This window comes from Puma concolor, chromosome A1 (assembly GCF_028749965.1).
Source record: "Puma concolor isolate L17-30 chromosome A1, mPumCon1.1.hap2, whole genome shotgun sequence".
NCBI lineage: Eukaryota > Metazoa > Chordata > Mammalia > Carnivora > Felidae > Puma > Puma concolor.
Window position 1 is genome coordinate 145,866,004 of NC_141667.1, and position 24,845 is coordinate 145,890,848.

At 45.6% G+C, this 24,845-nt stretch overlaps 1 protein-coding gene and 1 long non-coding RNA gene across 4 annotated transcripts in view; one reads left to right on the forward strand and one right to left on the reverse strand.

Moving 5' to 3' along the window:
• The window catches only part of SEMA6A (semaphorin 6A), a 136,249-nt gene that overhangs the window by 77,807 nt on the left and 33,597 nt on the right, over positions 1–24,845 (forward strand). For all 3 annotated transcript variants that reach the window (XM_025923692.2, XM_025923694.2, XM_086705834.1), the window contains exons 4-15: positions 1,739–1,799; positions 2,765–2,827; positions 3,558–3,659; positions 9,703–9,793; positions 13,236–13,355; positions 14,031–14,119; positions 14,992–15,209; positions 19,273–19,404; positions 21,591–21,746; positions 23,238–23,414; positions 23,758–23,898; positions 23,984–24,064. In XM_025923692.2, coding sequence (XP_025779477.1) covers positions 1,739–1,799; positions 2,765–2,827; positions 3,558–3,659; positions 9,703–9,793; positions 13,236–13,355; positions 14,031–14,119; positions 14,992–15,209; positions 19,273–19,404; positions 21,591–21,746; positions 23,238–23,414; positions 23,758–23,898; positions 23,984–24,064 — 1,431 coding nt within the window. The remainder of the gene's footprint in view (positions 1–1,738; positions 1,800–2,764; positions 2,828–3,557; positions 3,660–9,702; positions 9,794–13,235; positions 13,356–14,030; positions 14,120–14,991; positions 15,210–19,272; positions 19,405–21,590; positions 21,747–23,237; positions 23,415–23,757; positions 23,899–23,983; positions 24,065–24,845) is intronic.
• LOC147584534 (uncharacterized) overlaps positions 11,775–24,845 on the reverse strand; it is a 43,473-nt gene continuing 30,402 nt past the window's right edge. Inside the window, exon 3 of the long non-coding RNA XR_015250723.1 lies at positions 11,775–11,968. This is a non-coding gene — a long non-coding RNA (uncharacterized LOC147584534). The remainder of the gene's footprint in view (positions 11,969–24,845) is intronic.

Sequence of the window (24,845 nt, forward strand, 5' to 3'; positions counted from 1 at the left end):
CCTTTCAATTCGGCTTTATTACTATCCATTTTGAAGATCCTTTTTTTGTTTGTTTGTTTAATCTCTGAAACTGCTAATTAACATAAACAGGCCATGCCAGAAGGGGGCAATCCGAGAGATTTCTGAGGAATTGCCAATGCATATTAATCAGTTGTTAATTTACAATTCATATATTCAGCTCCTACTTAAAAGTTTTGAGGGGAGGCAGGGTAAGGAAAAAACTAGAGTCCCTGCAAACCTGATACTGAAGTAATAAGCAATTCCATCCCAATAATGAGCCTGACCCACAGCACCACCAATAAAGTCAAACAAGTAATAAAAGAATGCAATAAAACTGCCTTGAAATTAAAGGGCAGGGTGATTCTGGCACCCTACTGAGGTTCCAAGAACTTCCCAATTCAGCAATTTACAAAAAAAAAAAAAAAAAAAAAACAGGCTCACCATTCTCCCCGACCACACACGCACGCACACGCGCGCGTGCACACACACACACACACACACAGAGGCTCACACGCTCACAGTTGCAAGGAAATTTTATAAGCCAACAGCCTTGCCCCCAACTTTTATTTTCACATGAGAGAGCCAGTTTTGATTTCTATTTCTCTCTGTTGTACTTTTCCTAAAAGCAGTAGCAGACAGATTTCCAAGGAACCGTGGGGGAAAAAAATTAAAGTGAATCCTGACAGCAGATCGTTCCTTTCTTTTTTTCTTTCCTTTTTTCTTCCCCCCTCCCTCCACTTTCTCTTAAGTAATGAGGGGGCTTGAAAGTCTCCATGTGGGAGCCTTGAGGTCCTGGCTTAAAGCTGTGGGTAATTTTCCAGCCCCAGGACTTCCTGCATTTTAGAAAAAGTCAATGTTATTTCAAGGGAAAACGAGCTGTTTTGCTTTCCCTCACAAGCCCCCCATCTTTCCAGTTGAGCATAGTTCTTTTCTTTTCTTTCTTCTGAATTCCAGACAAAAACGCCCTTGTACTCCGATCACACAGAAGGGGATGTTTAAATATAGACCCACACCTGAGCTGCTGATTCTGTTTCTTCCCTTCCAGGGGGGAGATGGGCAGCAAATCGTAAAGACAACCAAATTCTCAGCAAAACAGGAAGGTGAACAGAAGCAAGAAATGTAAACTTTAGCTCAAGTACATTTTAGACCTTAATTGACCATCGTTGTGTGAAGAAAATAGTGCTTTCTGGAAATAATTTCACCTTTACCATCTCCCAACTTGTCAATCAAATTGTCAAAGCTAAGGCTGAAAACACGTTTTGTAAAGGGGGAAACAGCCAGAGATTTGCTTTTTGTTAGTCTCCTCGCCCCCCCGCCCCTCCCCACCAGTGATGAACAAGTGTGGTATGTAAGTGATCGGTTTGTGGATTTGAAGATGCTGCAAAGGCACATGAACCCATCTGTGTTCTGGCTTTGGGGTCAATTTAACTTCCAGAGTCCTCTCTCCTGAACTACACACATACAGATATTGTAGTTCTGGCATGAGGGACATTACAGCAAGGTTTTTTTAAAAGGTGCCCCCTCCAGAAAGATCCCATGATTTGTCAGAAATAGCAGAGTGGGTCCATCGGCACCTCTCAGAGGCTGAGCGGTTCCCTTTTTCTTGCATGTGAATGTCTCGTTTTTTAATAACAGGGATATGGATTTATCTGCCTTGAATGAGATATATACTCATTCAGGAGAACATTAACTATCTCGACTCTTGTGTTTGACACTATTAATTTTTCATTGTTTACAGGGACCATATTTATACTGTTGATATGGACACCTCACACACAGAAGAAATTTATTGTAGCAAAGTAAGTAGTTTTAAAACCATCTTTCTAGCATGAAGGGCTTTAGGATAGTTCTTGGAGGGAATACGTATTTTAACTGCATTGATTGAGATGACATGGCCAATAATTTGGAACATTTTGTGGAATCCTAATTTGAGGCTAATACATGTTCAGAAACAGTTACATACTTCACAGTTTATTCATTAAATGTGTGCATATATGACTTGGGAATTTTAGGTCATTTCTAAATTCCTTTACTGCCATGTTTGCCCAGGAAAATATCAGTTTTCCTATGTAAAATTTTTGCCCCACAAATGTTTCCATGTTACATTTCCATGTCTTACAGTATTAGGATTTGACTGTTGTGGCTCAGGAATTTGATCATTATCCATTTCAGACAGACATAAAATACAACCTAAGCTTCCCCTATATAACTCCACATGGAGGTATTTTAGTTATTAAAATCTGCCATAGAAGTAGACGATTCCTTCGGTCCATGAATTTACGTGGAGTGTAACCTGAATTCAATCTTTGTCCACCTAAAGTGAATGTCCCCTTTATGTGTAAGTAAATGACTTCCATATTTTAAGGAAAAAGCGTGCTTTATGAAAACTGATTTGTCAACTGAAAGGAAAGGGCCAGGACATGTATTTTATCAAAACGAGCGTAATTTAGCGAGTTGATTGGGATATTCTACGTGAAATTTCCATACTGCTGTTTGTTCCTCTTTCCTTTCTCCTTCATCTTTATCTCAAAAGAGAAGAAGATCATTCCGTAGCTTAATGAATAGATAGGAGTTCAAAATTAAATGAACAGTTCTCATCTCTGATCTTTTGTTGTTATGGTGAATTAATCATGGAGAAAGGGTGCGGAAAGCTTTCAATAAATATATGTTCAGCCTCCGTCTCCCCAAGGGAACGCTTACTTCTGAAATCAAATGCAACCAACCACCCCTGGACTCTAATTGATTTCTTTCTTGGTCCCTGCAGAAACTGACATGGAAATCTAGACAGGCTGATGTAGACACATGCAGAATGAAGGGGAAACATAAGGTAGGCAATTTTCATTTCTCCTGCAGCTGCCACTTTGGGTTAAGTTTCTGACGGTTATCTCCAGCCGTAGACCGTGATGCGGAATGGATCGTGAGAGTCCCTTTTCCCTCGGTAATTGCTTTTTCCATCAACTTATTGAAGGCTTTAATTTGCAGAAATAGTTTGCTTTTAACGTGATGAAATATTACGACAGCTGCTAGGGCTGCATCATGAACTACGTCGGGGCGCCAGGGATTACGGCCACAAAGCTGGCTGCCCCCACTCTTCTGAGTGCACTCTCCACTAGCCCACCACGCACACCCAGAGCCCTCAGGGAGGCTGGAGAAGCGTGCAGAAAAAAGCTGCCGCAGACATGCGGGGGGCTGTGTTTTAGTCCTAGACCAACGTAAAAACACACTTCAGCCGGGAGCCCTGCAACATCAAGGGACCCCGGGACATCTGGTGTTAAAATTAATATAATGGAAGGCTGGCACTTCCAGGCTTGTCGTCCTTTTGTGGCGTAAACACACGCTCGCTCCTCTCTACGCCTGCCGCGTTTTCACTGTTCAAAAAGCAACTGCGGTCAGCATCACCTTTTGGTAGACAATCAGGAGGAGCTCGGGTGTGTAACAGAGGAGCCCCACGGCCACCTTTGCTCTAACCTTACGGTCGGCAGATCACGGTACACAGGAAAGAACGGGTTTTCTGTACTGAACTGACTGGACACAAACGAGTCTGAATTATTTTTCAGGACGAGTGTCACAACTTCATTAAAGTTCTTCTAAAGAAAAGCGATGATACTCTGTTTGTCTGTGGAACTAATGCCTTCAACCCTTCCTGCAGAAACTATAAGGTAACTGCGGTTCTGTCTGTTGGAACCACACGGGGCCGGAGGTATTTCATAATTTACTGTGATTGTACCTGCAGCGACCTAAGACGGGTAATTCAACACCATCGGGTGCCTCTCGCTCGTTGGGACTTCGTGTGTCCCTCCCCATGAGTGATCCTGAGCAGGCTTCTAAGCTTCCTGTTTATGCAGGATTCAGCGACACACCTTGCAGGGGCCTGCCCAGCAAAGTTCGTTTCTGTAAGATCCTACTCCCCATTGTTCAGAACACCAGCAGACTTTCCCATAGGCACCGTGTGGGCTTCCCCTCTCTCCCCTTCCCTGCCTCCCTCCCGCCCCACCATCTCCTCTCTGAGCACAAAAACACACTTCTGTTGGGAATGATTCCTACTTTAAAAGGCATCTCAAAAGCACGCCATGGAAACTGTAGACTTTCTTTTAGATAAGATTTCGAAGAACACGGAAATTTAGTTCCACTAAGCACTCTGCTTACTTGACTGTGGCCTTACCTACTCTGGCCTTTATGCAAGGGGAAAAAAAATGAACTCTTGAAGCATTCGTACATCTAGTCGGTTCTGAGCAGCCGACAGGGGCAGTGCTGAAGAAGCAGGAGCCGCCGGCTGAAGACGTGCCAGCGATCCGAGGTCCCGGCTCGGCATCTGTTAGCTCTCCTTGCCCCTTCTTTCTGCCATAGTCTTCCTTTCAGCAAACATGTACGGAGTTGCTCACAGGGCCAGGCACTTGACTGGGGTTATAAGGACAAACAGGATGCCTCCGTCCTTAAGGAAGCCAGACGGGGAGATGAGAATTCCCAATTCCATGGGCTTGTTGCTGTGACATAACACAGGGCACTATGGAGGCACAAGAGAAAGGTACTAACCTTAGCCTAAGGTAAGGAATCAGACAAAGCTTCTAGAAGGAGGTAGATGACCCTTCTCTTCAAATGCTCCCCCTGCTGTTCTCACATGTGGAACACGAGCACCTCCAGCCCAGAAGACAGCCTAGAGTTCTGTGAGGGCAGGGACCACGTCTGTGACAGTCTGGAATCTGACCAGTACCTCCAAACAGGTGCTCTGTTAATTCTGGTGGGGTAAAGAGTGAATGGAATGCCTAATTTTTGTTTTAAAGAGGAAGTAGAAGTTAGCCAAATGAAGGGAGGAGGGCATTCCGGGTAGAGGGAACAGCATGAACAAAGGCACTGAGTGAGAAACAGTGTGTTGAGCTTGAGAAACTTCATTTGATTTTGAAGTGCCGGGCTGTGAGGTGACAATAACAAACAAGAGGCTGGAGAGGGAGGTGGCCCCAGGGATGAAGGGAAGAGAAGAGATTCAGGAAATACTTAAGTGACCAAAGCCAGGAGGATGTAAGAACTGATGAGAAGCACAGGACAAGGAGAGAGAGGAGTAAAGAAGGACTGCCAGGCTGTCTCTTGGGTGAGCGAATGGATGGAGCTGCCACGGGTTCAGACAGGGAACAGAAGCAGAGAAGCGGCGGGCTGGCAGAGGCAGGTAGCGAGAAGGCGCCCGAGGCTTCAGTTTGGAGCATCAGGAGGGGCCCCGGCTCTGCGGTTGGCAATGCCTGACGATGGGATGTGAACAGAGCTGATAAGAAAATGCATGGGTGAGCCTTGATTTAGGGAGAGACATGGGGAGAAATACACACTGGGTTTCACCAGGCATAAAGTGAACCCTGAGGGGCATAAAGAATGAGAAATGATAGGGGCGCCTGGGTGGCGCAGTCGGTTAAGCGTCCGACTTCAGCCAGGTCACGATCTCGCGGTCCGTGAGTTTGAGCCCCGCATCGGGCTCTGGGCTGATGGCTCAGAGCCTGGAGCCTGTTTCCGATTCTGTGTCTCCCTCTCTCTCTGCCCCTCGCCCGTTCATGCTCTCTCTCTGTCCCAAAAATAAATAAACGTTGAAAAAAAAAATTAAAAAAAAAAAAAAGAATGAGAAATGATAGGGGTGCCTGGGTGGCTCAGTCGGTTGGGCATCCCACTTTGGCTCAGTTCGGGGGTTTGAGCCCTGTGTTGGGCTCTTGCCCTGGCAGTGTGGAGCCTGCTTGGGATTCTCTCCCTCTCCCTCTCTCTCTACCCCTCCCCTGCTTTCATTTCTCTCTCTCAAAAGAGAAACAGGAGGATATCAAAACCAGAGGGCCCACCACCCTTTGTCTCGACAGTTTTAAAACACCCTCAGTCTCAGCACGGACATCAGAGGGAGGGTCTGTGTGACCCTCAGGCTCATCGTCCATCTAACATTTGGAAAGGGGCACCAGCAAGGCCAGGATTAGGGTGACGCAGGGGAGGCATGCGCCTCAGGCACAGAAAGTAAGAGAATTCTGTATCAAGGTGGGTGATCGCTTAATGCAGTATTTTACAAAATCTAAACTGATGTAAAACACACTCCCCTAAAATAGCAAACTTTTTAATAAGGAGCTGGATCCATTCGGTCTGTAACAAAGGCAGTCCGTCCAAACTCTAGCTCAGGCCGGTGACAGCGTGCAGCTGACGTTGTGACTTTAATTCTCCCACTTGATATTCTGTCCCCGTATGTCATTGTTTAGGACTCATTAAGATTAATGCTTTTCACAATTCCCAACCAATTCCCTAGCTGGAAAGCTATCTTTTATGACAAATTACAGGTTTTCTCGGCACTGTGATACACAGACCGGGAGTGGTCTAGCTCATTCTTCCCACACATGTTCCATTCCCTGGGATGCCTCACCTGTGGCGATACGTCCGCCTCTTGCTTGTTCCAGTCACCCCTGCTGAGGCATGTTCTGGAGCCTGGGCCTCCCAAGAAAGCACACACGGATGTTCTTCCCGCACAGTCCCATCTGTCTCCCTGCCTAGCACTGTGAATGGTAGCGAGCACCCCTGACATCGGTCAGAGCAGTGTTTTTTTCAGACCCAGGGCACAGTGGATGATATGAGACATGATGTGTTTGGCTGCAGGGAGAACATTCTTTCCCTTAAGCGCTGTTTATGAACAGATCAACACTAAAGGTTCAAAGCAAAACCGATGACCAATCTTCCCACACCCCCAAAAAGCCCCAAGTCTCAGCACAGAAGCATCAACTTGAAGCAGGAGGGTGACAAATTTTTGGTCTCCACCTCTTTTGGTCTCCACCATGCCCTAATTCATACAGTTTTTTCAACGGAAGTAAGCTGGATGTTTCAGAGAGATTACAGCCCCCAAACAAGATTACTTGGGAAAGAATTCTGAAGGCTACCCACCACAAATCTAAAAGTTCACTCCATACCTTTTGCCCTCCTGTTCTCCAAACCTCTTGAACTTCTGCAGAAGTAATTATCTGTACCCTATGGTGATTTAATTTCCCAGGGGCTGCTGTTAAGTCTGAGATTTGGAGACTACCACAAGGATTAGTTCTAACTTCATGGAAAGAGGATTTCACCGTGGCATTGTTTTGTCTCTGGACCCTTCCAGACTCACAAACCGAAATATTAATACTTCCCTGCTCCTTGCCTTTGGCTATAGCTAAGGCTACTTTTTTTTTCTTTTTTTTCGGAAGTAGGTTCATTTAAAAACCTAAATCCTCCCTTGTATATTGTCTCCCCATTGCCAGGATTACAGCGTGCACTGCCTGGGATAAAGGCATTTCCGCTGCATCACTGTGTACTAAGCATTACCTTTGAGTACTTGCCAGACCCACAGACCACAAAGTCTGTCACAGTTCAGCAGGATGCTCTTCTTGGGATAAAATATATTAAAAAAAAAAAAAAAAAGATTTTCAGGGGTGCCTGGGTGGCTCAGTTGGTTGAGTGTCCGACTTCAGCTCAGGTCATGATCTCATGGTCTGTGAGTTCGAGCCTCACGTCGGGCTCTGTGCTGGCAGCTCGGAGCCTGGAGCCTGCTTCAAATTCTTTGTCTTCTTCTCTCTCTATCCCTCCCCTGCTCGTGCTCTCTTTCTCTCTCTCTCAAAAATAATAAATAAACATTAAAAATTAAAAAAAAAAAGACTTTCATAAAAATGTGCTAAAGGGAGAGGAGTATAGTTACAGATGTCTCAGCTAAACAAATAGGGTGCAGGAGATATACAGAGAGAGGAGACAGGTGCTATCTCAAAGTGGTTACAGGAGACAAGGCCTGACATATCTCTGAAACAGTTTCTGGGGGGTTCAGGGCAAAAAGCATAAACGACGGGACAACACTAACAGCTGTTCAGGAAGCACCTCCCTGCCCTCCTGGGCAACACCTCCAAACACCGTGATTTAAGGCACCCTGATTTAGTGCTAACGGCCTTTCGGTGGGTCCCCCCTCGGCATCACTGCCGTCTTAGATTCTCCCAGTTTCGTATCTGTTGTCAAACACTGCAAACCTCCAGATGTAAACAAGATCCCCTCAAACTATAAAGAGAAGATTGAACCACGGAAGGTTATAAAAACATCAACGAGGTGGGGGAGATCACTTCACGGATCCTGTGGCATGGAGATTTAAATGCCGTGAGAGCCCGCGATGTGAGGAAAAAGAACTCAAGGCAGAAGGCAGGAACCACCCAAGTACTGGTCAGGGTGGAGCCGCCCTCTGACGAGTGTCAGTGGCCAGGCAAGAGAAGCGAATTTCCTCCTCGCATCACAGCTGAGTGCAGGTCAGTGACAGAGGGTCTGTTCCACTAGGCTATTCAGAAGGCTAAGCTTCCTCCTGCCCCTACCTTTGTCAGCTCCTAGGATCCTGGAAGGCTGTACCGGATCCTCTGTACCTAGTGGGGCAGAATGCGGAAAGCAAGCAAGAGTGGAGGACCCCAGAAGGTTTTGAGAGGCAAGACCCAGAGGTGGCACACAGCCTTCCACTCACATCCTCTCGGCCAGAGCTCATCCCGTGATCACACCTGACTGCAAGGGTGGGGGGCAATGTAGTTCAGTGCGATGTGGGGGAAAGGGAAATAGAAATTGATGAGTAATTGAACCACCAGCAAGGCTTTACCACACTCACAAATGCCTATGAAGCTACACAGGTAACTTGCAGGAGTAAGACAAGCAGGGTGTACATGTATTTTATGGGTAAAGAGGCCTTGATGCTGGAGACCATATGTTTGTTTGGGGAAAATGGCAGAGTGGCCATTACTTAGCTTGTAGCTGGTTGCTGCCACTTGCATAAAAAGGTCTTGAATTGACTTTTCCACTTGGTCAAAAAAAAAAAAAAAAGAAGTCAGGTTTCATCTGCAGTCTCATTTTAAAATAGAGCTCTTGCCTGCTTATCTTTCTTCTTTCCTTTGATTTCCTTTCCTTCCTTCCTTCCTTTCTTTCCCCCCTCCATCCCTTCCCTCCTTCCTTCCTAACATACTAAGATGGCCAAACAAACCTCAATGACAGACCAGTTACAACAACCCCCAGCAAGTAGGAACAGGGCCGAGGGTGGGCACACGGATGCATGTCAAATGGCCGCCCCACTCCTCACTGCGCTTCACTTGTGTGACCCCCGCACCTTCTAGGCCTTTCCTTCTGATCTACATGATTGGAGGCTGGGACATGTTTCTGAAGTTGGTGCAAAAGGCCACCTGAGCTCTGCTTGCATTGGTGTTTTTGCTCCTTTGCTGATGCCACACTGTCCTGCAAGCTAACCAGAGGGGGATTCCAGCATCTTCTGCTGGGATTTAACCAAAGGGGCAGGACTCCTCAGGCAAAACAAAACCAAAAACAGATTCTCTATAGAGTTAATGACTCAACAGATCATTCAGAGGCAGTGAGGGAGGAAGGGAGGAAGTTTTCCCAGTGATTGCCTTAAACATTCCTTTTCCAAGGAAAAGACACTTGTTTCTAGGCCATTCCAAAAGGATACAGAAATCTATTTACTACAATGGTTAAGAGTCAAGCAAACATGACTCTCAGACTCTCCAAGCTAGAGAACCTTGGTCAAGTGAGGTAATCTCTCTAAACCTCGGTTTCCTCATCTGAAACCAACAGACTTATCTCAGAAGGCATTTCAGGATTATCTGCAGTTAGGCATATGAATTAAAGCACACATGATGTGCTTTATGCCATGACTACTGTTGGTTGTTGTTGTTCCTAATTAAGTCCTATTATTTCATTTAGATGGATACTCTGGAACCTTTCGGGGATGAATTCAGTGGAATGGCCAGATGCCCTTACGATGCCAAACATGCCAACGTTGCCCTGTTTGCAGGTAAACCACCTGGTTCCTTCTCATTGCATTTGCTCTCACGGGCCTGTCACTGCGAATCTGCTCTGGAGGATTCGCAGAGTCACAGTTGTGTTTCGATTCTCTGGTGAATACTGTAATTAAGAACGCCTTCTTCCATTTGAAATTCATGTGGAAATTGTACTTTTGCTTCATGAAAGGAGTGTCTGCCACTCTTACCCGTGCTTTTGTGCCTTTAGAGAAGGATAACTTTGCTTCAGCTTTGCACAGAGTGTGCAACATTGGCCGCTAGGGCATGTTCGGGTTCAAATAATAAAAGATCCCACCTCAGACCAGCAGTGTGGATTGATCTTTCAAGGTAGGATTGACTTCGGGGGTGGGATGATTCAACAGCCTGGTGACATCATCCAGGACACAGGGCCTTTTCACTTCTGTGCTCTCAAAATCTCAATTCTTTCTCTGAGAGAGACCAGCCGCCCTCACAGTCGGGGGCTGCCATCCCCAGTTATGGCTACAACACATATGGCTATGTGTTCCTGTCCACATACAGAAAGGGAAAGGAAGGAGACAAGGTAGGGCCTCAGGAAGATCTCCAAGCAGTGAGGCTACATGCCCACAAGTTTCCAGCAAACATCGCAAATGTCATTGACCGGATTAGGGTACGTGCTCATTGGTGATGGAAAGATAATAGGGCAGCGGAAGATGCTGATTAGCTTAGGGTGATACACACTCCTCGTCCTCTCCCCTTCCTTCCCCTGCAGAGGATCTAAAGCAGCAGCAAATAAGCCATCATCTCCAGATTGGGATTCTCATGTATGAGTGTGTGTGTGTGTGTGTGTGTGTGTGTGTGTTTTAATTAGGAATTTATTTAGGAATTCATTGCCAGCTGTGTGGAGGTGGGTGTAGCTCCGAGAAGTGTTGGTATAATAGTGATTGTTATAGCACGTAATAAAGCGGTTAGCTATAATTTCCATCACCACAGCTAAAACCTGGCACATCCGTGCCCTGAGGAACTTCAGGGCTCTGATGATGAAACAAGATTAGTTCTTCAAACCTCTTCCTCAGTGTCCTGCATTTGGGGGCCTGAATCTACAGTCATGGACTGGAGAAACAGCCTGTGTCAGGAAGGAAGGGTTCCTCGGGTTCGCCCCCCAAAGTTCGGGTACAGTGTTAGCGGGAGGGGGCGCAGTACAAAACACAAAGCCTTGTGAACCTGTCAGTCGACAGGCCAGGAGCAAGACCCATGCAGAGAGTGCTTCAGTGGATTCTCAAGTAACTTCAGCTGCAGCACCTTTCTGACCCTTGAGCCTGCCGGCACCATGGAGGATGTGGGCCACAGTGGGAAATTTAACTGTCACCGAAGAGAGGACTTGTAGCCTGAGGTAGAAAGGAGACGGGGTCAGAGTATCGGTTAAGGCCACCAACCTTCCAGCAGTTACGCAGAGTGTGCCCCAGGAGATGACACTGTGAGAGCCCCTCTTCCTCCCCCTATAGGTACACTTGGACAGGTTTTCAATGGACTGTTTGAAATCCCATAAAAGCTCAGCCCTTATTAATAGAAGATCCTTGTTGGCAGCTGAATGGTTGTCATGTTAACACGAGGGGCAGAACACTGCTCTGTTTTAGAAATAAAAGTCCTGGTGAGATACCCAGTGATGAATGTAGAACAAAACGCGTAACCGAAGAGGCACATGGGTGGCTCAGTGGGGTGAGTGTCCAACTCTTGATTTCAGCTCATCATGATCGGGGTCATGGGATCGAGCCCCCACTGGAACCCACACTGAGCGTGGAGCCTGCTTAAGATTCATTCTCTCTCTCCCCCCTCTCCCTCTGCCCCTCTCCCCCCACTCACACGTGCTCTAAAATAAAAAAAAAAAGAGAGAGAGAGAGAAAAGGTGTAATGGAAAGTGGATGGGAGGAAAATCCACACACACTGCCCTCCCACTGCCCACCAGCACCCGGCATATGTGCATGACCCGGAGCCATGATTGTTTAAGACAAGCTGTGATTTTTGTAGATCTGTTTATCAACAGAGAGGTTTGCCATCTGTGGTTCAAATCTAACCAGTCAATCTTCACTGATAAATGGTTGTCAATAATGAAGATGTCAAGACAGCTCCAAGTTGAACCTGAGCAAATTTCAGTTTAGATCAAAAGCAGACATCAAGACCTCTGCTTAGATATGTCCGGATAAACTTTTCTAAAAAAAAAAAAAAATTACACTTAATGGAACTACAGTGTATATAAGCCACTCTGACATACAACTCAGCATAGATAACCACTAAAAACGAACCAAGGAAACGGGGTGCCTGGGTGGCTCAGTCGGTTAAGTATCTGACTTCGGCTCAGGTCATGCTCTCACAGTTCGTGGGTTTGAGCCCCGTGCAGGGCTCTGTGCTGACAGTGCAAAGCCTGGAGCCTGCTTCAGATTCGGTGTCTCCCTCTCTCTCTGACCCTCCCCTACTCACAGTCTCTCTCTCTCTCTCTCTCTCCCTCTCAAAAATAAATATATGTTTAAAAATTTTCAAAAAATGAACCAAGGAACTAATTTCTATTTTTGAACATAATTACTGTTTGTTTCACATACTGCATAGATTTTACTATTCTAGAAGGACCCATTTGATTACTTGTGTGCAGGATGTTTACTAATCCAGGAAAAGAGCCCAAAGTGGTAGGGATTAATCTTCAACTTTCTTCATCCTCTTTCGCCTTAGATATACCCTAAAGCACATACCCCAAAAAAGCATGAATTCTCAAAGGCCAGATTCAACTTGGTATCAGGACCCTTCCCCTTTTCTCCTTGCTTTGGTCTCTTGAGTGTGAGAACATTTTCAGTTCATGACTCTGAAATACTGAAGCAAATATCTCTTATTTCAGCTAGACTGGCAGGGCTCAGTGGCTGTCATGAATGAAGTGACTCTCATGATCTAAGGAGCCATTCAGTCAGCATTTTTTTTTTTGCTTATGAACCCCCTGACTCCCCTCACCTGCCCAGGCGAAGGACTCTATCACTTCTGCACAAACTTAAAACTTCTGATGATACAATCAGCTTCTGTCTTTCCCTGGGCTCCCATCTAATCCAGTTTGCCATGGTGTGGTGGCAGTAGCAGTGTCCAGGGGGCCTTGGCCTTGAGATTTCGGTCAAGGTCCATCTAATCAGGTGAAGCAAACATTTTTCATTTACCCCGTTCCCTGAGCTGCTGCTGCTGCTGCTGCTGCTGCTGCTGCTGCTGCTGCTTAGAAATTGCCATGCAATTTAAAAATGAAAAATGTTTCATCTCTCAAGATCCTAATTTACAATGGTTAGGAATGTGGGCCAAGTATTTTCCCAGCGACTCTTGGATGTTCCCCAGTTGTCCTATCTCATTTGCCTGATGTAGGAAAGCAATCTGGGGGATGTCTCTATTATTCCCCCACGCCCAGTGTAGTGCCCCAACCCCATTCACCTCTTTTCTTTCTCTCCTAAGATGGAAAACTATACTCAGCCACAGTGACTGACTTCCTTGCCATTGATGCGGTCATTTACCGGAGTCTGGGAGACAGCCCAACCCTACGGACCGTCAAGCATGATTCCAAATGGCTGAAAGGTGAACCAACAATTAAGAGAGGGGTGGGGGCTCATATCTTGAGGGAGATTTAGAGTCCGGACAGACCAGACTGGAGTTTCATGTTGGTAATAGCTTCTGACAGACAGGAAGGTGGAAATGGCATCTTTTGCCCCAAATGATTTATTTACTTCCCCCTTCTCATTTCCCATGAGTTTCTGGAATATTAACACAACTACCAATGCCACTACAATAGAACACACCACATTCATCTTTCCTGCCTCAAGCACTCGTTTCAGAGTCTAACATGAAAAGAACTGAACATTCCATTCATGGAAGGGAACAGGGATCGGAGGTGGTGGGGAGCAGGGAAAATGCTATTCCCAACCCGGCATGAGTCAGGATTCACGAGGAGATGCATACAAAAAATCCTTTCTGTAATAGAAGCATTCGTTGTGGAAAATAAAATTACAGACATATGAAAATTCATTTATTCTTCATTGTTAATTGCAACCACTTCTGAAAGATAGAATTTTGTAGGCTCGAATGCCTTCTGAAATCACCAGCCCTTGCTGGTGTGGTCATGAGAAATGGTTCGTGTTAACCCAATGTCTAATGGCCCTACACTTTTAATTAGTATCATGTCTTTGGTCGCAGCTGATTGAAGTTCTTTTAACTGTGTGACATGTCCCCAATTAAAGTGCCATGTGTCCACAGAACCATACTTTGTCCAAGCAGTGGATTATGGAGACTACATCTACTTCTTCTTCAGGGAAATAGCAGTGGAGTACAACACCATGGGAAAGGTAAGAGGCGTGGATGACTCCCCTGGCCCCGTGTTGTTCTGGATGACCTTGATATAAGAACCATAAATCTAATCGCAAGGTCATCGCTTTGAGAAGACTCGGCCAAAGTTTGGTGGACGTGAAACACTGTTCTGCCTCAGAGCCCTGTAAGCTTTTCCAGACCAGTCCCAGATTGTAGGGAACCTCTTAAATATTTCTACTGAAAATGTAATCCACAGATGTCTATCTGGGTGATTTCACACTGAGTTTCAAGTATCTTGAGATGTGGCTTCCTTCCAGGTATACTCATTGTTGTTTTTGTTTTTGTTTTCTTTTTAACTCAGTTGTTCCACAGACAGAGAGTAGATATCCAGTATCTTTAAGCAAAATGAGAGCCCTGATCGTCTTTTACTGCAAAAAGCAACAGAACACTTACGGGATGTCCACTTCAGTTATTTTTACCAGAGAGAAGGTCAAGGTCACTAAGTTGGAGGGCACAGACTCAGTGCCAGGGTGGCCTGCAGGGTTACAGGAATTCAGAGTATGAGATTCAGGGCCCAGAGACAGCCAGTGAGGATGGCAGAGATGGTGCATACAAAGTGTGCTTTTGTTTGAGGAAATAAAAAGCTAAGCAGTCTGTATGGAAATGAGTTTATCTGGCTGGGAGCTGATCCCCTGAAGGATTTATGGTTCTGTATTAAATGCCACAGCCTTATCTTTCAAAACATGCTGTTCCAATGAGTCCCCCCCCTTTTTTTGCTACTAATTTTAGAAACATGGGATTAAATTAAGCACCGTGTTGTTGTTGCTTCTGTTTTCTAAGAAAGGCAAATTCTACTAACATCTTGAGAAGTGAGTGCATTTCATCTTTCCTGTGTGTTTTTCCTCTGCAGGTAGTTTTTCCAAGAGTGGCTCAGGTTTGTAAGAACGACATGGGAGGGTCCCAAAGAGTCCTTGAAAAACAGTGGACGTCTTTCCTTAAGGCTCGCCTGAACTGCTCAGTTCCCGGAGACTCTCATTTTTATTTTAACATACTCCAGGCAGTCACAGATGTGATTCGTATTAATGGCCGTGATGTTGTCCTGGCAACCTTTTCCACACCTTACAACAGGTAACCATGCCCTCGCTCTGCTGACCTAATCCGTCCTTCCCAGCTTCCCTTCCCCCTAGGGGTTCTCTCCTAATGCACAAGATTCACAACTGATGCAAAAATTGATGCTTAAGGGCTCTGTTTTCATCAACAAATTAATAGTCAGTTAGAAGCAATATTAGCTTAGGATTTTAGGGGAAGTAATTAAATAAATTATAACAATATCTTCTATTTATATGCCTGGCATACAAACACTTCTTATGTGTTATTTCAAAATCTCTCCAGTAATAATAGAAACTGAATACTGTTGCCCTCTTTTTACATTTGAAGAAACTAAACTCAATTATATTACCTGGTCCAAGTCAGGAGTCGAAAGAGGCAGCTTTAGAACTCAAGAATGTTTCTCCTCCCACTTCCCTCTTTGAGGTCATCTAACGTTCTGTTTGACTTTTACTATTTCTATGACTGGATCGGTAACTTTTAAAGCCAAAACACTGAAAATTTACTTAAATGCTACAGAGTGAAATTTAGGGTTCAGACAAGTCCATCTCTCATCCCCCACAAGGGACCCTGGTTATTATCCTGTCGGAGGAACCTGGACCCCAACCACCAGGGACTCCGGGGGGCTTGAGTGAGGACTTGGAAGTCATCAAACACGGTGCCTAGAAATACTGAACATCAGCTCATTCGTTCCTATATTTGTGTTTATTTAAGCTGAGACTTTGAGTAATCAAATGACGCACTAAAAAGTGTTCCTGGGGCAGCAGAAATGTGTGGAGATTAAAAAACAGGAGGAAGAAAGGCATGACATTCTCTGGTACTGAGCTCTCCTGAACTTTAGAGTCCTGGCACTGCTGCGTAAGAATGATTGTGACTGGTGGGCATGGACATAAAATCTGAGAATACATGCTTTCATTCTGGATTATACTTTTTGTTACACTTGTTATTCTGGATGAGACTTTTAAGAACCTGATACGAGTCTAGATGACAGATAAATGCATGATGAGACTGGAGGGTGGCATACAGGAAGAAATGTGTAAGAACTAGGGAGAGTCCGAAACAGAGCATGCTGGAAGATGCTCTGATGTTCCTCAGTTAAACAGAGGGCAAGAGTCAAGAACTCTCCACTGAATACGTGCAAATATGAATCCATGCTGCAAAAAAAGTATTCAGTTCGATTTAAGTAAGTCTTAACCATCCACGACGATTTTAGACTTGAGAAACAGAAAAGATACAAAAATTTAGGCTGTAACTATTCATACTTCGGAATCCCCGTAGCTAGGATTGTTTAAAAAGAATACTGTCTTGGTACTCAGGAATACAGGGGCTGGTAGAATTTGAGCATATTTCTAGCTTGTTTGGCCAGGGTGCCGAAGTGGGTGTCAAGCATGCACTGGGTAATTACAATAGATTCTCATGTATTAGAGAGACTCCGTGTAAAGGATTTTCTTAAAAGGCCCCTAGGAGGGGTGCCTGGGTGGCTCAGTAGGTTGAGCAACGAACTTCGGCTCAGGTCATGGTCTCACAGTTCAGGGGTTCGAGCCCCACATTGGGCTCTGTGCTGACAGCTCGGAGCCTGGAGCCTGCTTTGGATTTTGTGTCTCCCTCTCTCTCTGCCCCTCCCTGTCATGCGCTCTGTCTCTCTCTACCTCTCAAAAATAAAGAAAATTAATAAAAAAAATTTTTTTTTTAAAGGCCCCTAGGAAACACCCAATTAATACATGCCTATGCAGCCTAAGAAACAGTATTTGTTCAGAAAAATCAGAAACTGACAAAAATACACATACCCGTTTTCATCTGCAAATTAGAGTTGTAGTGGTTCTGGTTTTAGTGGTTCTGGTTTCATCCATTTCCACCCCGTCTTCCACACATGCAAACTTGGTCATGAAGGCCTCTTCTAAGTCTTTGAGGTGCTCCTCCTTACCAATGGGAAAAAGCCCACGTTCCCCAGCAGAGCACACAGGTCCCCCCCCCCCAGCCCCCCCAGTGGTCAAGCCCGTCTTCTCCTCCAGCTCCACGGCCTCACGGGCTGAAGCTAAGAGGTAGTTCCTGGATGTGCCAAGCCTATACCTGCCCTGCTCCCAGCCAGGTCTGCCAGTCCATCCAATGTATATCAGCTGAGAGCCTATGTTATTTATTGGGCATTTACTGTTGGAGATTAGGGATTCTGTCAATATATATGCTGAAGGAACAGAAGGTAGGAAGAAAGGAATGAAGGAAAGATGAACAGATGGAGGGAGGGAGAAAAGGCAGGAACGGAAAAGAAAGGATTTCACAAGCAATTCTAACCATGGGCAGATTATCAAACCCTAGCGTATCTTTAGTTATTATGAGGTGCCTCATAAAATACTTCAATATTTATCCTGTTTGTCATAATATTTTATTTATTTATTTATTTGTTTATTTATTTATTTATTTATTTATTTATTTAGAGAGTCACAGAGTGAGTGGGGGAGGGCCAGAGAGAGAGGGAAAGAGAGAATCCCAACCAGGCTCCACAATGTCAGTGCAGAGCCCCATCCCATGCGGGGCTTGATATCACAAAATGCGAGATCATGACCTGAGCCGAAACCATGACTCGGACGCTTAACCGAGTGAGCCACCCAGGCACCCCTATATGTCATAATATTTAAAGTAAATATGTGAACTTTTTAGGAAAGGGAGATGTGAAGAGAGTCTTACCAAATTAAATACATAAGGCTAGGGCTGTGACATCAAAAACAATGGGGATCACGGTCTTATCTATTCAATTCTGTGCACGATGTATACATATTCCACATACTTTAAAATCCATCCTGCTACTTTGTCTTACATAAGCTTTCTAATCCTCTCCCTAATTCTTGCTTTATTAGTAATACTTCAGTAATTGTGTTATGAAATTAAAGATGGCATAAAATTCTCCTAATCGTGTAAGAAGTGATTTCCAAAACCTTCAACATTTGCAAAATCAAGACTAAATCGTTCTCTCTGCCCTGGATGATGTTCCCACACTACAAAGCACCCGTGTCTTGCCCAGGATGTTCCTGCCTATGCAGTGCCCCACTACCTCAAACCCTGATTAAAACTCTTGGCCAGCTGGTGCCTGAAATTTATTTGATCAAAATCAAGGAACAGCCATACTTCAAAACAAACATGGGTTCAGGGCGCCTGGATGGCTGAGTCTGTCAAGCACCCAACTCTTGTTTTCAGCTCAGGTCATGATCTCATGGTTCATGGGATGGAGCCCCACATTGGGCTCTGTGCTGAGAGTGCAGAGCCTGCTTGGGATTCTCTCTCTCCCTCCCTCTCTCTCTCTCTCTCTGCCCATGCCCTACTTATGCGTTCATGCTCTCCCTCTCGCTCTCTCTCACAATACGTAAGCTTTAAAAAAAGGGGGTGGGGGTTCAAAGAGTTTTACCCAGATGAATGAATAATTCATGCCTTCTCTCCATTGATTAAAAAAAAAATCCCAATTCTTTTCAGGAGTAGCAAGGAAGGAGGCAATTATAGGTAGAGATTACCGCCATTATTATTTAGCACTTAATAGAGCACTTTATTTGCAAAATATTCATGCTTTAGAGACTTAAATTGCTTACTCTCATGCAAATAAATAGGAAGTAAAAATTGAAACCAACAGTGACTAACATAAAATAAGCATGTTTTCCCCACACATACGTTCTCACTGTCCTTGGCTGGAGAAACCAAATTCAGAGAAGCAGTATGTGGACAATGCACCAATATTAGAGATGAAGAATGTTTTCCAAAGATTGTCTCTTTGGGTTAGTGACTTGAAAATTCCAGGAATTCATGAACCTTCTAAACTACCAGTTCTAAACAAATGCGGTTCCCAAGGCCATACAAACATGTAGGGGTCTTTTTTCTCTCTGAGTTTGCTGCAACCAGTCCTTTCTTTAAGGCCATGGATGCAAATGTGATTCAGAGAAACATTCGTTTTATATACTGGGATCCTTTACAATCACAGTGATCAGGGTGTGAACTTTAAATTCCAACCGCCAGAAACAGGGAAGTTGCTCTGTAGTATGTTTTCCAAGCTGCACGTATTAACTGTTGTGAGAGGAACACTGTATGAAATGTTCTGTTACAGCATCCCTGGGTCTGCAGTTTGTGCCTATGACATGCTTGACATCGCCAATGTGTTCACTGGGAGGTTCAAAGAACAGAAGTCTCCAGATTCCACTTGGACACCAGTTCCTGACGAAAGAGTGCCCAAACCCAGGTACGTGTAAATATTTATACGACTGTTTTGAACTGCAAGAAATGGGCAGCTTGGTCCCAGACAATGAACATCTTAAGAACTGCCTACCAGCGCCTTCCATGCTGGCCACGGCGATACAACTACCAGAGCAACAGAAAGATCTATCAGGCCATTTGCCTTCATCCCCTTAACCCATTCAATGACACTCCAGTCTTTTGCTTAACCTCTACCTCTGTGGCTTATCCAAGGTCATCCTAGGCTGATGGGAAGCATCTGGCCCAGCCAGCCCCACTGGCATGTGGCTGAGGAAACTGAGGCTCAGAGAGTTAGAGAGTGTATTGTGCAAGTTCACAGACTTGCGTGATCATTTGCACTACTCCACCCTTCTTCCCTTCCCTTCCACACAGACCCATGTCTCTGCAATCTAATAAAATGCAGACTATAAATGGTGATCCCTGGAGTTTGTGACCAGGCTGGATGGGAGCTGAGTCCAGGACTCCAGGGCAACGGCAGATAGAGATCAGGTTTTCCCTGGTCTACCAGGTTCTAATCTGTTTTGGATCCAGACACAGTGCATATCCCTCCACCGAAACATGCCCCCAAATCGCTTTTGTGGGGAACGTGTTGTCCCGAGACCACACGGAGACCTCCTGGTCCTATGTAACCTCCATCAAATCTTCACACTAAATCAGCTAGTTCATTCTCTCCCACCCAGACAGGATGAAACTCCACCCCCCCCCCAACCCCGTGCCTGCCCTCATCATGTAGCACATGCTTCAAAATTTCATTACAACATTTGGCATCTAAGTTCCATAGAAACATCCTGTGCATCTGGCTTCCTCCATGGAATTGGTGTGCCTCTGCAAAGAAGCCCAATATCTAAACCTTTTGGTTTCCAACTCTCTCCTCCAACCTCCAATCACCACCCCCACCATACACACACACACACACACACACACACAGTAGCCCACTTCATCCAATCGAGCGGACTCAGATAACATGAACTACTAAACCCAGGGGAGAAACCTCTGAGGTTCATGCATCTTTATCACCTGAATTATCCGGGGTGTGTATATGCTCTGTTACCCAGGGAGAGCAGACTAGGTGCAGAAAGCACACTCTGGCAACCTCAGAAAGATTCGCTAAGTCCCTGCCTGGCATTGTGTAGCTACTTTCTAGATAAGCAGGAAGGGGAGCTAAGTTTGAGGAATGACGGTTCAGGGAGTCCTTAAATAACAGGGTCTCCTCGGTGCGTAGAGACGGCGACAGCCAGCCATCACCAGGATACATAAACTTTGATTTTCTACCGGTGGCAATGTGTTTCTCCCCGCCCTTCCACGTGCTTTCTCCCTCCTCTTGCCGACATCAGGATGGTCTCGTGGAGCTGGCTTGGTCGGTGCCACAAAAGAACGTGCACATGAGGCCAGATCACACCAGTGTTGTCAGGGTCTAGTTTTACTCTCCGGAACCCACAGGCAGAGCAGGGCTGTGGACAAGGGCTGTGGTCAGTGTTTCCCTGACCTGACTTTACTAAGTTGTCCCTTGACTCCCGAGACCACAGAGTTTCTTGTAGCAATGAATTTCCACTGTCATTGCTCAAAAATAAAGAAATGACCTTTCAGGAGACAATCTTCAGTGTAACTGGCTTTTCATATACCTGCCCAACTCAAACAAAAAATGAAAACAGTAAAAGCAAAACCCACCCGTTCTCTGACCCCCAGGTAATGAGAGAGGGTGAGGTGGAGCCCTGCTGGTATATACTGCTGCCTGGCGGCTTTATGAATGCCTTTGTTTTTGACATTTGTGGAAGCGTCAGCTAATTCTCTCTTTGTGTGGAACAAATGCCTCAAGAACTTCCAGCAGGGCTTTAGGACAGGTAGAGCAGTCTCTGGCACAGGTGCAAAGCACATACTTCCTCACTTGCTTTAAGCTCCCATCACTGTTTATGAGGTTTGTTTGTGCTTCTGGGGGGAAGCCAAGCTGCCCCCAGCTGATGCTGAACTGCCCTGGCTGGAGCTTCTCTATGGAATGAGGAGGCGGCAAGGAGAAAATCCAAGCATATTTTTTTGGTGGCATTCTGCATTGTTCAACTTCCTCTTCTCAGCCTACGGTACATTCTCCTGCATGCCAGATGCTTAGGGAAGCAGTTCGTTCAAAGAATTTGCCATAAGGCACGAAATAAGCTCCCTCCCTTTGTCTCTTTTTAGGCCAGGTTGCTGCGCTGGCTCATTGTCCTTAGAAAAATATGCAACCTCCAATGAGTTTCCTGATGATACCCTGAACTTCATCAAAACGCACCCACTCATGGATGAGGCTGTGCCTTCCGTCATCAACAGGCCATGGTTCCTGAGGACGATGGTCAGGTGGGTGTCAAGCAAATCATGTCCTAAGTGGATCTTTCCCTACTCTGTCCCATGCTCATAAAACCTATCAGTGGACCATGATTTGAAATGCCACAAACATCTTCTGTTATCCTGGGCATTGATTCAGCTGTGAAAGGCTGGCCAGTTGGGTGCCTGCCACAAAACCCCCATAACCACATTCCCAGTGGGTAGAGTTTTGATATTTTCAGGCTAACTGGACACATGCCAGCGATTAGACGTAACGAAAATATCTCCTTCCGGGTTAGCCTATTCTGTGCAAAAGCAGAGAAGCAGTGAAGGAGAACCAGTCAATGGCTGTGGATACCTGTTTGGTTGGACATGGTTGCAAAACATGCTCCAGATTCCATCGGAGTATTGCCCCTGGGTTGTTAGCTGTCAGGCCAGGGATGAACGGCACACTTGGACAAGAATGATGGTGTGAGGGATTCATACTGCACCATTTGTAACCTCAAGTGGTGGCCAGAAGAGAGGGGACAGTTGACTAGAAATCTGTGATAGTGTTAAATTCTCCTTCTTGTAATCTAGACCTTATTTCCAAATGATCCAGCAGGATTTCCCAAGTACCACCCTGCAGTGGCCATCATCAAACAAAATGTCATTCAACCCTACCACCGTTTTTACTTTAAGTAGGCTCCATGCCCAATGTGAGGCTCAAACTCATGACCCTGAGATCAAGAGTCGTGCACCCAACTGGCTGAGCCAGCCAGGGGTCCCACCACCATTTTTACACAGTGACTTTACTGAAAGATATTAGAGTATTACAATGGCTCTTGCCCATAAAATGAAAACTGTGGTATATAACTTGCAGGAGGGTTCATTTTTTCTGGTTTCTGCCATGGTGCTTGGCACAAATCAGTATCCGTGGCATGGTGAACAGCTGAGAGGTACCAGAGAAAGATGATGCCCTTTACCTTTGGCTTTAAGTGGACCTTGTTTGGCTTGTACATCCTCATATCAATTAAAGGTGTCATCAGCACCCTACCTGCCCATCCTTGAGAACTGTCAGCCCCTCTACACACACTTGGAAAGCTTTCCAGTCTGACATTTCGTTGACAAGGCTTTGCACCTCCAAGGAAGAGTATGGAAAACTGGTAGCCGTGCTCTTCTCTTCCATGTGAACTGAAATGTTAAATGAGTTCCATTATCATTTCTTCCCCTCTTCACGGGACACATCAGCCTTTCCCTGGTGCTCATGGAAGAGATAATTGCTGAGTGGTTTCAGATGGTTGGGCTGTCTCTTTGCTCTGTAACTTGGCCTCCGCAAATGCATACCTCCTTCCTCCCCTTGGAGCCACACTAATGCTCCACATATGGAAATAAAGGACCAGAACAGCTTGAGAACATTATCTATATGCATACATTTTTCTTGAGGTCATTACTAGAAAGCGAAGTCACAACTGTTTGAAGTGGAAAAGGGGACCCCTGAATGACAGACCAACAAAGATAAAAACTGTGATCCTGTCATCTTAGATACCGCCTGACCAAAATTGCAGTGGACAGTGCTGCTGGGCCCTATCAGAATCACACTGTGGTTTTCCTGGGATCAGAGAAGGGGATCATCTTGAAGTTCTTGGCCAGGATAGGAAACAGTGGTTTCCTAAATGACAGCCTTTTCCTGGAGGAGATGAGCGTTTACAACCCTGAAAAGTACGTAGACTGTTGGGCTCTTTCTTAGTCATTCTTTGTCACTGTGATCCTTTTCATTCAAAGGAAAATCTGAGAAGAGCAGACTTCAGTTGTCTAAGCCTTTAGGAGGCTTTTAGTATTGTTCGGCGGGGGGGGGGGGGGGGGGAGGGCAGAAAGCATTATTTTTCTCTTTACCAATAAATGTGCGTTTATATAGAGACACACCACACAGGGCCAGGGAGGGGGGCATCTTTAGGATCTGTTTCACCTTCAGTGAGATCAGATTAAGGGATCACCTTGTGGGCCGGGAGGCAGGGTGGCCAGAAAAAGAGAACTGACTCATGATCCTGCCTTATAAAATCAGGTGCAGCTACGATGGGGTAGAGGACAAGAGGATTATGGGCATGCAACTAGACAAAGCCAGCAGCTCTCTGTACGTTGCATTCTCCACCTGTGTGATAAAGCTTCCCCTGGGCCGCTGTGAACGACACGGGAAGTGTAAAAAGTATGTATTTTGCCTCCCCGACCATGAGAGGGCACGGTGCTTAGAGGGGAGTCCGGGGTAGCTCATGGTCATCTTTTTCCTGCAGAACCTGTATCGCCTCCAGAGACCCATACTGTGGGTGGGTAAAGGAAGGAGGTTCCTGTGCCCATCTGTCACCCAGCAGCAGGTAAGGAACCGGAGGTGTGGAAAAGCGTAAAGTGGCCCCCAGCCGCGGTGCGTTCTAGATGTACGATTGACTGTGCTCTCGCACGCCGCTGCCATTCAGCCTTCTGTGCACAGACCTCATCAGTGGGGCTGCTGGCGGTCCTCCTGCCTCTCCCCATTTCATGCAACACCCCGCCATCACATGTGGCAGATTTCCGATTGATTAATCACCCATCCTCAGACTGATTAAAAACACAGAGAAACGAAACACTGTGGGCTTCTAAGTATTCCCTGGAGAGCGGGACAAGAAGATGCACGCCTTGATCACTGCAGCATAAGAGCAGCAGAGAAAAGGAGCAGGAGGGTACCAATTAGATTAGTGCTGCGGTTTGCCCAGCCACAGCAAAAGTGACTCCTCTAATTGACCATGCAAGGCCGAGAAGAGCTCACGGAGCATTTGTTAAGCGACGCATTTGTACTGCAAGTATGGCATATGCATCCAATAACCCATTCTCTTGCACTGAGGAACAGTTGACCCTATTACTCGTTAAGGAGCCAATCAATTCTTGGCAGCTCTCCAACAGATCAGCTAGATCGGGCCAGCCTATCGCACCTGTGATTTGGGTGCTTAAAATTGTTACCCTGACTTTAAGGGCTTGAATGGCATTAGTTAAAAGGTTTCTTTTCGTTATTTTAGTGGATGTGAAATCCAGTGCACGTCTTTTGACAAGTTATGGCAACTCAAGGAAGGTGCCATACGGCAGGACAGTTCTGTCTTAGCCATTCCGTCACATTCCCCAGGT